The 13538-nt window shown below is 41.7% G+C and overlaps 1 protein-coding gene across 4 annotated transcripts in view; it reads right to left on the reverse strand.

Annotated features, from left to right (window-relative positions):
• Positions 1-1321: 1321 nt before the first annotated feature.
• TDP1 (tyrosyl-DNA phosphodiesterase 1) overlaps positions 1322-13538 on the reverse strand; it is a 46652-nt gene continuing 34435 nt past the window's right edge. For 2 of the 4 annotated variants that reach the window (XM_084840911.1, XM_084840901.1), the window contains 2 exons: positions 12198-12306; positions 1322-1802 (listed from right to left, as the gene is read on the reverse strand). In XM_084840911.1, the coding sequence (XP_084697037.1) occupies positions 1729-1802; positions 12198-12306 (183 nt within the window). In that variant the 3' untranslated portion in view covers positions 1322-1728. The remainder of the gene's footprint in view (positions 1803-12197; positions 12307-13538) is intronic. The other 2 variants (XR_014788630.1, XM_084840919.1) reach the window with 2 other exon arrangements.

Below are 13538 nucleotides of genomic sequence, written 5' to 3' on the forward strand. Positions count from 1 at the left end.
GATGGCTAATACAGCCCTGTAGGGTTCCAAAGAAGCCCACTCTGATTTAGTATTATGTCTGAACCAACCCATTGTTTCATTAAGGCTGCAATCCTAAGCACGTATACTTGAAATTAAGTCCTATTGGATCAATGAGACATACTGCTAAATAATCAAAGTTAGGATTGGGTTCCAAAAAATACTCCTACTTTGTTTCCCAGTAATAGTTTTATAGCAGCAGAATTAAAATATAAGTTCAGGGTCCATCCTAGGTATCTCTAAATACATTTATATAATTTATTTCTATAAATAACAATTCATCTCTATGTTGATGAATCCTGTCTTCAGTGTACACAGTGACAGAATATAGTGAAGCCAATAACTGCTTATCACTGAGGAGCCAACAGCTTCAATTATTTACATATTATACCACATCTGTCAGCTGAAAAGCCCAGTCCTATACATGTTTACTCAGAAGCCTCAGCTAGTTTGCGGGAGTGGCTATTTAGGACTAAAGTGAGCATTGGATAGCAACCCAAGTTGTTTTTTTGAGCTATCACCTGAAAGTACCACCATCCCCATGGAACAAATATATACAAAATATGTGTTTGTCTGGCAAGTTATTTTACCTGGCCAAAACGTAAGTGAACAGCACATGCGCTGATGCTTATAATCCTCATAACTGGATATTTAACAGCTGCACGGTGCATGTCCAAATGTAAGGCCAAAGTGTGTGGAAAATACGTACTTCAACTATCTATTGTCCAGAGAGGCTCAGGAGGTGTGACATCAAATGCTGCTATTCTACAATATTTTGACTACAACCCTGTACCCACTTATCTGTGAGTAAGCCCGACTGAACTCAATGAGACTTACCTTTTGAGTAGACATGCACAAGATTGGGCTCTCACTTATTTAACTTCATTTAATCTTAAATTATTCCACAATAAACTGACAATTGGTAAATAAATCTTTGGGCTTCTTGTTGATTGTACGCTGTCAAATTTTGCTACCTTGCGTACATTACACCTGTCTAGTAGGATGTTAAAAGAATGCAAATTAAATCTAAATTTCCCATGTACGCTACCACCACATATCAGGCCATTTGGTGGTGTTCTGCCTTTTAACATCCAGTAGGACATCTTGCTTTCTGTGATTACTTTCACAGCAACAAGCTACCTCTCTATACTACAAGCTTTTAACAGGATTTAAATTTTAGAGAAATATTCAGGAAGATGTCACAATAATATAGAATGTAATGTCCCCTGAGAAGTGTTATACAGCGTGTGGAATGCTTTGCTCATACAAGAGAGGGCAACATAAAAAAAGGAAAGGCCGAGTTCATATTTTGATGACTAATGTAATCAAGTCCTTTTATTAGCTTTATTTCAATTCTATACAACTTTTTCTTTCATCTCGGCCGGTTTCCAGGAAGAGCCAAATATGGCTGAAGATATAAAGGTACCCATCTGACGTAATTCATATGGCCCCTTCAAAATAGAGTAATCAAGTTTGTAAACACAATTTTAAAAGCATTGTATTAAGCACTTATGACATCTAGAAATATTAAGCTTCATGGCTGTTATTTTTTCCAAAAATGCTGTCAATCTAAAAATCAATACATTATGTTATAGAAATAGCTTTTATCATCTGTACAATTCCATATTATTAAAATCATCAAGTTTCACAGGCATATGAGAGTGGGTTTAGAAATAAAGGTGCTGAATCTTCCAACTGAACTGGAACTATTCATCCAGGAACCCACATGTTTCCATGTGTATCAGGAGCTCTGATGTAGGGAATGTTCCAAATCCATGGGCGATCTACATTGAGGAAGAAAAGGGGAGATTTACACCACAGATATAAAGAGTTGACAGGGAAAATTAAATTGGATTTTCCACTCCTAGATTCTGATTAGTTGCATTTCACAACTATTTTCTTTTTCACCAGTTGTCCTTTAATTGCATTGTTAATAAACTTTAAGCAGATTTTTCAGGAATACCTACAAACAGAACTTGTTTGATGCATAGTTAGCTTTGATTCTTGTAACTTCATAACAGAGCACAGTTTGATCCTACAGTCTCACCCTTTTATAGCAGCATTAACGTTGGGGCATATTTCTGAGGGGAAATTACAGCACAAAAAAATATTTCATCAGGACTACTAATTGATATATATTTAATATGTAAACACTAATTTGCCTTGAGCAGATTTGTTAGACTCTTCAGAATTTCAGTTTTAACTTACATTTCTCTAATGGACACAGTCTGACACACTGTTTCAGCATGCCACCCTAAGTAGCGCTTACCAAATCCATCTGGTTGGCCAATAGGAGGACACTTCAATAGCCAGATAAACGCTTCAAGCCAAGCCTGTAACTATGGGGACAAATCTGCTGTTTTGGGGAGAGGGGCCTACACTGTCCAAATATGAAACAAACTGAGCATATGAAAGACAGGAATGGACAAAGAATATCTGTGCATGTCAAAAGACAGAACAGAGACATTCAGGAGTTGGGGTTGTTTTGTAGAACTAGACACAGAGGACGTTCATTCAGAGGAAGTAAGGGTGGTAAGTAGCAAGGTATTTCACAGCACGTAATAGCAGCTGGAAAGGGTGGGATACTAGAGCATATCTTGGCTGTATAAAAGTCAGGCCTGTGATGTTACAGCAGCAAGGAACTCAACTGAAATTTCCACAAATGCAGAAGAATGTTACAATTTTTACACAACATTATTATTATTGTTATTATTCGTCTCCAACCCTTCTTCACAATAATCCTGTTAAGCAGGTTAGGCCTCCTTGCCCAAAGTGACTCAGTGGGCTTCACAGATGAGCAGGGACTTAAACCTGAGCTTCCAATAGACAAGCCCAATAATCTGAGTTGGATCCAAGAGAAAGTGTGTCGAATGGAGCTGGCAGAAGCTGAATTTCTCAGCCCCTGCTGCCCCGGCAGCCCTCCAAACAGGCTGCCCTGAGGGTTGGGGGACCTTGCTGAATGGCTGGGCTGTGGGGGCTGAATCTAAGCCTGAGATCATTGTTTGTTATAACAGACAGCTGTGACCAGATGATCCACATAAAAGCTGATTTTCTTTGGAACCAGAACCACACACGATGATGTGAACATCCCAAAAGAGATCTCTTCCTAGTAGACCTGAGTCTAGAGTTGATGGTGACATCACAGCTGACACCAAAAGAAAGTCCAGGTGTCAGCTCTGTGGGCAACATAATAACAGACAAATGCAGCAATGATGTGCTTCCTGACACCATTTTCTGTGTTCAACTCAAGAAGTTGTGAAATGTGGTTAGTGTGCACATGCTGCTTGAGTAGTGAGTGCTATGATCACAAGCTGTGAAAGTTGTTTATTGTTGTTTCAAGTAATTCACAGCTCATGATTGTTCCAGTATTATACACCTGGAAGTTTTATTGGGTGAGGAACCTCCAGCCAGTGAAACATCTGTATCTGGCCCACTAGCCTCTTCTCCCTGGCCCCAGCCCCCTGCAACCCCCACTTCTCCACTCATCAGGTGGTCAGCATGGTGGGATTTAAACTTCATCTCCCCATTCATGCTGCAAAGCAGGAAACAGCTGAGCATCAGGGGAGGGTGGGGGTAGCTGCAGAGTCTGGCTGCCAATGGAGAAAGAGTTCAGTCTCTTCCTCCTTTGGCAGCTTTGCTGCATGTCCACTGAGGACGCAAAGAAAGGGAAAGCAAATATGAACCTGATTATTGTGTGCAAATAGCCTGTGTATGTATGAATAGGGGGATGTATGAATAGGGGGATGTATGGACGTGTGTGAATGAATGTAGCCCCACCCATCACCAGCAGCTGACCATTTCCCCGGAAGGAACGTGGCCCTCAAGTTTAAAAAGGTGTCCCTGCCCTGTGTTATACTAATGTTATATGTATGTTAATGGCATAATATGTTGTTTAATTTTTTAAAAACTGGGGGTGGTTGTTGGCATCAATTAGACTTCAGACACCGTTCTTGTTGGTACTATGAACCTAACATTGTGGGGTATTGACACCGATGACCTTCGTACAACTATATCGCATAACTAAAAAAGGAATGTTCTCAATGAAGGCATATTTTTTTTACTTAAAAATGGTATTCTACTTAATACGATCTCCCAGATATTTCATTTTTATGGTATTCTTAGAGTACGTTTGACCTCAATATTGGGTGTGGAAATATTTTTTTTCTAACAATAGAACGTTATGGTCCTTCCTATTAACTTTCACTTATGTTTCTCAAAAGGATGCATACTGATGAAGGCACATAGCTGTGTTGCACTTGTCAACTTGGACAGCATCCCAGTTACCTTCTTGTTGTCTGCTAAAGGGCTGTCAGATGCACCTCATATTGAAAACAGTATCCTTTGCTAGTACTTTACACTTCAAGTTTCTTGCAACATGTCATAGCATGAAATCCTATGGTCTTTTGATAGCTGTGTGAGACTTTGTTTACTGAAACCAGAAGCAGGGTGACGAAGGGGAAAGACAGTATCAAAGTCTTTCTTTGAAAAGAAATCTTCAGAGACCCGCCAGGAACTTGCATTTCCATGTACCAGCCTTTAAAAACCCATCTACTATCAGAATTCTAAGGCACATGGAAACGTATTGAAATCCAACTGAAAGCGAAGGAAAAGCACATTTTCCTGCTTCCTATGCCAAAAGTGCTAATAGTCATTCATAAAATTGACATACCATTTCATCTTAAGTATATTAATCTACTGCACAATGAAAAAAGCGACATCTGATTATATCTGGCAGACTAGAGCACTGCTTTCTCTGTAAGAGAAAAAGAAAAAACTCAAAAATGCACATAAGCCATGAAATTATGTCTCCTAAAAATGCTGCAATTTGCACTGATTTAAAGAGAGACAAAACCATGACAGATCAATTTCTGAACTTAGAGATTTACAATATCTTTCACTACCAAGAAGAAAATGTAAGAGAGTCAGCTTCTGTCATAATCAGGAAATGAAGCCTGTTCATCTAGAGTTTTTTTTTTAAGAATAATACTATTCCCTCCAAAGAATGGGATTGCGGGCAGCAGCCTGCATTGTGCTACAATGCTTACATAAGTGAATCACACAGGCAAACAGGCTGACGGTTGGGAAGGAGACTTTCAACACAATCCTATCCTCAACTTGCACCAGCTGGGTGTGATAGGATTGACTTTAAAACCCCTTGTGCTGGTAGAGCACAAAGCTATGCTGGCCAAAAAATTCATCCCAACATTGTGGTACCATTTGATTTTATTAGGCAGAATCAAACACTCTCTCCCTATGTGTGTGTCTGTGTGTACAATGAGATTTGCTAATGCAAGCGGTGGGGGTAGGGGGAGAACTGGAGGAAAGATAGGAAGGAGTCAGAATACTATGTTCACTCTCTGAGCACAAAGAACCCCAGTGAAGAAGTGTTTCAGCCCCACTGACAAAGCTTCAGCACACAAGTTAGTTTAGCAACAGGACAAGGCTGCCAGGGCAGTCAACTCTTCCTTGCTTTCTCCTACTAAGTATAAATAAATAACTATAAATAATGATAAATTCCCCACCTTAACCTAGTAAATAACTTAGTTATCCAGATAAACAAACCCAATACTAACAATTAAAAACCAATTATGGCACCAGCAGGGGTGTGAAGGCTATCCAGTGTATTGCACTGAGTGCCACATGTACAACTATCTGCAAGTTGGAGAGAACTTGTGGGGGTGTAATGAGCTCCTGGCTCTCACGGAACAAGTACGTTCCTTTGAAGCCAAGGTTGCTAACTTGGAGTAGCTGAGAGAGACAGAGAGGTTGGTGGATGGGACCTCTGGGGAGCTAACAGTGGTGTCCTAATCCCTGGGTGACATTTCCTCTGCTGTCACAGAGAACAAGGGTCTTGGGAAGCAGAGCATCACTCTGAGAAAGAGAGAAATAATCCCTTAGAAGGGGGCAGGGGGTTGAGGTAGTGGGAGATTTGATCATCAGACACATAGACAGCTGGGTTTGTGATGGGTGCGTAGACCACAAATAGCCTGCCTGGTGCAAAGTTTGCGGCTATCATGCACCATCTAGGTAGTTTTGTAGATTGGGCTGGGGTGGAGTCAGTAGTCATAGTCCATATTGGTGCCAATGACATGGGGAAATGTAGTCATGAGGTCCTGAAAGCCAAATTTAGGTTGCTAGGTAGGAGGTTGAAATCTAGGACTACCAAGGCACCTTTCTCTGAAAAGCTACCTGATCCACACGCAGGGGCAGCCAGAAAGGTGAACCTGAGGAGTCTCAATGTGTGGATGAGATGGTGGTGTAGAGAGGAGGTGTTCAGATTGGTTAGGCACTGGGAACATTTTGGGACAAGGCAGGCCTGTTCAAGATGAACAACTCCACTTGAATCAGAATGGAACCAGACTACTGGAGGTTGAAATCTAGGACAACCAAGGCATCTTTCTCTGAAAAGCTACCTGATCCACACGCAGGGGCAGCCAGAAAGGTGAACCTGAGGAGTCTCAATGCGTGGATGAGACGGTGGTGTAGAGAGGAGGTGTTCAGATTGGTTAGGCACACTGGGAACATTTTGGGACAAGGCAGGCCTGTTCAAGATGGACAACTCCACTTGAATCAGACTGGAACCAGACTACTGGTGTTTAACATAAAAAGGGTGGCAGAGCAGCTTTTAAACTGAACCCTGGGGGAAAGCTGACAGGAGCTGGGAAGCATCTGGTTCGGGCTGAATCATTGCTAGGGGATGAAGATGAAAATGTTTCCGATTGTCCAAATGGAGACAGGGAGGAAATAGGCCATGAGCATATGATGAAACATGATAGCCAAAGAGACCAAAGTGCCATAGCTGAAGATGCACACACCAGAGACATCTGGGGAGGGACACCATCTATAGGTGCTTCTATAGTATGCTAGAAGCCTCCAAGCCAAAATGGAGAGTTGGAGTGCCTGGTTTTAAAGAGTAACATATAGTGGGCATAACAGAAACCTGATAGAATGGAGAGAACCACTGGCATATGGTCATCTGGATCTAAACTCTATGGGAAGGAGAAGGAAGGCATACTGGAAGAGGTGTTGCCAAGGGGTCCCAGGAGGTGGAACAGTCTTTGAATCTCCAATGGCCGGCAACCCATACCACAGAAAGGAATAACTGAGGCACATGAACTTTAAGACTGTACGTGCGAAGGAGCAGGTGGGGAAATCACACAGCAGCACAAAAGCACTCCTTTGGATCCATGTTCTCTTGTTCCAGAAACAACTCCCATTCCCCCATTCTGCAAAGGATCACGCGTGAACGGGGGGTGGGGGGGAGAACACACAACCACACAAAATCTTGATGCTGCCTCTGCTAGTGGTAATATCCTCAGAGCCATATAGCCACAGCTAGGTCAAGGTCATGATGGGCCCCGTGGTAGCCATCTATAGTGAGCCTTCTACTCTGCCCCCAATGAACTCACACATAACATATATACGCATACATGTACACACAGTCAACAATGTACAATAATAATGCAAAAACATTTTTCACTCCATATTTTAGTGGAAATCTTCCATGCTTCCCTGGAAGCAGAAGACTTATATCTCTTCCATGGTAGAAAATTCAAATACAAACACAAACTTCCCCTTTTATAGCATACAGGCACAGAAAACAAAACACATTGACATGCGCTCTCATACACACACAACACACGCAAGAAAAGAGACACAGGTTGACTCACTGCCTCATTCAGATGCAGCAGCCAAACAGGACTTACACATACAGAGCCAGTGCTGGCCCAGGACATTTTGCTGCCTGAAGAGGACCAGGAAATGCTTCTCATTTCTCATGGGATGATCTGGGCCAGTCACTTATCTCTCAGCCTAACCTACTTCACAGGATTGTTGTGAGGGTAAAAATGGGGAGAAAAAGCGGAACATAAATGTAATAAAATGAAGTAAATAATTTTGTACTAGGAAAACTTAATTGTCTTACGCTATGTTCATAATAAGCCTCCCTAGCATATAAAATGGCAATCAGTGCATTGCATTACTGTGTGCACATATTTACATGCATGTGCACTAGACACGAAAAGCATTCTGTACTCCACTTCGATATTTATCTTATACAGATCACAGGGAGGGAACCTGAAGACTGACACCAACTCTTATAACTGATACTAAACAGTCAAAATTTGTAAAACATCCTCTTGCTTCTCATATGTTCGACCCATATGCCTCCATCTTCTACATGAACATCAACTCAAAGAAACTTTATTAGTAGCAAAAACAACAAAGAGTCTTGTGGCACCTTAAAAGACCAACATTTATACTGGTGTAAGCTTTTGTGGACCATAGCCCACTTCATCAGATGCATGGGATACTACAGGGATTTTCAGGTTTTTATACAGTACATAGTGTGTGTGTGTGTGTGTGTGTAGGCTTATAAACAGTGAGGTCAGAAGGAAATTTAATGAAAGGAATGAAGGTAAGTATCCTTCCTTTCACTGAATCCTTCACAGTCCTATCCCCACCCCCCACCCCCATTTCCCCAACAACCTACTAGCCAACTAGATAACAACCCTGGACTACACTGCAGTGATGTGCAGTACTACTCTCCCTCTCAACAATATGGGTATAACAACTATAGACTACTTGCAGTGCTTATGTAACCCATAATCAGACACAGCAGCAAGTTCTCAGAACATTCAAAATCCATCCTTTTGCATGCTGTAACAACAACAGTAACCTTAATCCATGCAAAAGCACTCCTTTGAAGCCACATTTTTTCATTCCAACAACAACCCACACTGAACAGAGAAGGAAACTGAAGAAACTGTCTTTGAAATCATGAGTGCCAACTGTGTGCAGGGGGTGAGGTGGGGGCGAATTTAACAACACAGCCCACACAAAAGCACACACACAAACCTCAAGGCATTCATGCACAGAGAGCCACACACCCACGCAACATGGCATTTACACAGAGACATACGTGTCCCTTTCCTTAGGGCTTCAAACCTATGCATACTTACATGGGAGTAAATCCCATTGAATTCAGTGAGACTTCTTTCTTAGACCTACATAGGATTGCTCTATATATCCCATCAACCCCACTCCTCTTCCTCACCAATTGCATACACACACAGCTATTTCTCCAGAGTATACAGCACAAAGAAAGCAATTCGTGGCAGGGTCCATATTTAAAGCAAAGGGGGGCGGAAGAGCATTGTTGTTGTTATTATTATATGATGCATATATAGCCCTCCACCTCCCCCTACCCTATTTAAGAAAATTTACATACCGGGATTGTGCTGGGCTGGGCTGGCTCCTCAAAGTAAACAGAGAAATTAAGCAAGTATGCACGAGCACACACACTCACTCATCTTTTTCCGCCTCTTCTCTAGCTTAATGATTGGCTGCTTGCCTCAGCCAATGACCCAGCCATTGCACAGAAGACCCTGTCCATTCTGGAGGGAAGGGGTCTTCTCCAATTGGATAGCGCAGGCCAAGAGCGTGCGCTGAACAAATTTCTCATTTTTTTAAAAAATGTATCTCGAGGCAGCGGGGTTGCCCTGCAGCCAGGCGGCCTCATAAAGCCTTTCAAGGCTTTAAAAAGGGAAACTGCTGCACTGGGAAAGGATGCTCTCAGCATGATGGCAACAGCAACAACAGCTGCTGCCAAAGAAGACAAAGGAGGAGAGCAGCTGGATGCTGCAAAGGGCTTGGCAAAAAGTTTTTTTGGGTTTTTTTTTATGGTAGGCACAGAGGTTTTCAGTGCCCAGCCAGCCTAAAAAATGATCTGCCCTTGCAGAAGCAGGAAACCAGCTAGAGAGGCACTTGGACTGTTGGACGACAATGAAGTTGAGGATAAGGAGATTGTGGAGAAGGTGAATGAATTCTTTTCATCTGTCTTCAAAAGATATAGGACAGATACCTATGCCTGAACTGTTTTCAGGAAGGGAGTCTGAGGAACTGAGGCAAATAGTGGTGACAAAAGATGGAGTTCTTAACCTTATTGGCAAACTGAAAGTTAATAAGTCACTGGGCCCAGATGGTATCCATCCTAGAGTTTGTAAATAATTCAAATGTGAAAGTGCTGATCTAACAAAAATATGTAACATGTGCCTAAGATCAGCCTCTATACCAGAGGACTGAAGAATGGCCAACGGAACACAGTTTTTAAAAAAAAGGATGCAGGGGGGAATCTGGGAAATTACAGGCCGGTTAGCTTAATGTCTGTTCCCGGTAAATTCGCTGAAAGCATTATTAAAGATAAAATGAGTAAACATACAGAAGAACAAGTGCTGCTGAAAAAGAATAATCATGGCTTCTACAAAGGTAAGTCTTGTCTCACTAACCTTTTAGAGTTCTTTGAGAGTGTCAATAAACATGTGGACAGGGGTGCAGACACTGTTTACTTGAACTCCAAAAGGCTTTTGACAAAGTCCCTCACCAAAGACTCCTGAGCAAACCTAGCAGTCATGGAATAAGAGGAGAGGTCCTCTTATGGATCAGTAACTGGTTAAAGAACAGAAAGCAGACAGTAGGAATAAATGGTAAATTCTCCTAACGGAGGGATGTAAACAGTGGGTCCCCACAGGGATGCATATGGGGACCAATGCTTTTCTACTTGTTCATAAATGATCTGGAATTAGGAGTAAGCAGTGAGGTGGCCAAGTTTGCTGATGACACCAAATCATTTCGGGTGGTTAAAACAAGATGGCATTGCAAAGGGCTCCAAACTGGGAGAATGGGCATCAAAACAGCAAATGCAGTTTAATGTAAACAAGTGTAAAGTGATGCACATTGGGGCAAAAAATGCATATGTGGTGATGGAATCTTAGACCTGACAAGAAAGAGATCTTGGGGTGTGGTGGATGAAAATGCTGACCCAGTGTGCAGCTGCTGTGGAAAAGGCAAATTTCATATTAGGCATAATTAGGAAAGGAATCAAAAATAAAACTGTCAAGATCATACTCCCCTTATACAAATCTTTGGAGCGACCACACCTGGAACATGGTGTATAGTTCTACTCACACCTAAAAAAGGATATTGTAGGGTTGGATGATCAAGAGACTGGAACAACTCCCCTATGAGGAAAGGTTACAACATCTGGGACTGTTTAGCTTAGAAAAAAGGTGAGTATGGGGAGACATGATAGAGGTGTAGACATTATGCATGGTGTGGAGAAAGTACATAATAGTACTCTCTCATAATACTAGAACTCGGGGTCATCCCATGAAGCTGATTGATGGGAGATTCAAGACAGATAAAAGGAAATACTTCTTCACACGGCACATAGTTAAACTATGGAAATCACTTCCACAAGAAATAGTGATGGCTACTAATTGGGATAGCTTTAAAAGGGTAATGGACAAATTCAGGGAGGATAAAGCTACCCACACAAATAAGCAAGGGACAGAGAGCATACTTCAAATGTGGACTCCTGGACATTCTCCATCCCTGACCCACTAAGACCCCCAAATTGGAGGTTCTTAGGGGTTTGAGGGGGGTTGAAATTCTGGGTTTGCAGTGTTATTAGCACTGTTTGTATGGAATTATTGCCACCTCAGCAGGACTCAAAACAATTCCACCCAGAAGCCTCTGGGTTCTACATACAAGCCTCCTAATGGCTGGGTCACAGGAGGAACTACTGTCCATTGCTTGGGCAATAAGGATGGTTTCTGTGATGTCATCATAGTGTCCTAGCCATTGCCATGCATTGGCTAATGAAGTCCTCACCCCATGGGGGTTTCAACAGCAAGCAACTTAACAATTGGTGGGTAGTGGCAGAATCGCAAGAACTGGCATGGGAGTGACTGCCAGTATTGCTACATTGCCTTTTGTTTCTACTGGTATTGTTTCGCTTTCCATTTTGCTGATCTCCATGCACAGTGTCTTCTGACTGGTAGCATTAGGAGCCCTCCATCTGGAAGCACCCTCAGTTGTCAACACATCATCACACTGGTCTGAATACTTACCATAACAATTATTTGAATATGATCTAGTCCTCTTAAGCGTGTTCCAGTCCTCTTAAAAGGGAGCTTAGGTATTGGGCGATTCAAATATTTTAAGTTATTTGAATTAGTCTCCCTTTTTGGCAGTCCCACAGATGTCAGCATCCTCCTGCTCCAATACACTACAGTTATGTTTTTCACCTTGCCAAATGTTTTTCCTCGCATTCAAGAAGGAAAATGCATTTTACCTAAGTGTGGTATTTGTCCCCCTTTCCCCACTTGAGAATGTCTTACCTTTGTTTTCATACTTCTCTGGGGGCAAATCATAAGGTATAGGAAATGACAACAGTTGTTCATCAGAAAAAATGTTTTCCTTCACTTGGAAATAGCCTGTATCTAAGCCCTGTGAAAAGTGCAGATGGAAAAGCAGCATTACATTCAATCAAAATGTTCACTTCCTTTCATCAGAAAGCAGTCAGAAAGTCAGCAGATACTCTGTTACACATGGTCCTGTTTATAAGAATTTGGTGGGCTCCCAAATAACAGCAAAAACATGTATCAAACAATTTCCAAAAACAAAAGAGAAACAGCTTTTTAATTAATTGTCTCATTCAAACTGACTAAGGCCTCAAAAGGCCAGTTTAATAACTTCTTGGATTTGTGATGTAGATGTGTGCTGCTTTATGAATATGTGTTTTAGTGGTCATAGGTAGGATCCAGAAAGCCATGTATGCACAAGATGATTTTTAAGATCCCCATGTCCTACAGCCTCATGTTTTCCTCCCCTAGCTGTTCCTGAAGATTAGGGGCTCCTGGGTGGGAGTCAATATGGTGCAAGGAGCAACAGCTGGAAGGGAATATCAACAGCCTCTCTAGGCACACGTGGTGCTGTGCTGCATGTGCACATAGCTGTATCTGGATCCTGGTTCTTGTTAAAAGCTCTTATTCAAGCACAAAGAAAGAATGTGATCACTGGTTTTCAGTTGGTAGATTCTGATCTGTAACTGGGTCACACACGGACCTAAGGTGGGTTGTACAGAGGCACCATCACTTTCTTTTTTGTCATTTTTTTTTTTTTTAAGAAGCTTAAGGGAGACAGCAGAAATAACAGAAGGGGAAAATCAGAAAAGGAAAAAAGGACAAAGGAGAATAAATTAAAAGTAGGTTCCATGTGCAAGTTGGAATGAAAAGGTTGGGCTCAAGTCTAAAAAGGTTGGAGACTACTCAAGATAGCTAGCAACAACTTATTTTGGTTTCTGAAGATATACTTCCCCTGACTTCAGCCTCAGAGCTGCTAGAACGGGTAGGTTCCTCCCATTAATCACATGCAGCAGGACTGAAATGGCCAGCAGTTGGGAGGGAGCTGCCTCTCAACTAATGACACAGGCTGTCCAGAAGATTTTGAATCAGAAAAAACTTCCAGAAAAAATTCCAACACCCAAAATAGCATAGGATCTAATTTAGCATATTTGGCATATTTTGTAAACAAAAAATTAAAACAAAGCATCCCATGTTAATATTACTTGCTATATAAATCTCATGTGTTTTCCTGGAAGCAAAAAGTATATATGTGATTAGGAAAAACAAATTCAATTAATCATTTATTAATGTAGTTCAAATTGTCGTACTCAAAAA

The sequence above is a fragment of the Heloderma suspectum genome, chromosome 1 (genome assembly GCF_057233095.1).
Source record: "Heloderma suspectum isolate Gila_16-S chromosome 1, 16-S_ref, whole genome shotgun sequence".
NCBI classification, from domain to species: domain Eukaryota; kingdom Metazoa; phylum Chordata; class Lepidosauria; order Squamata; family Helodermatidae; genus Heloderma; species Heloderma suspectum.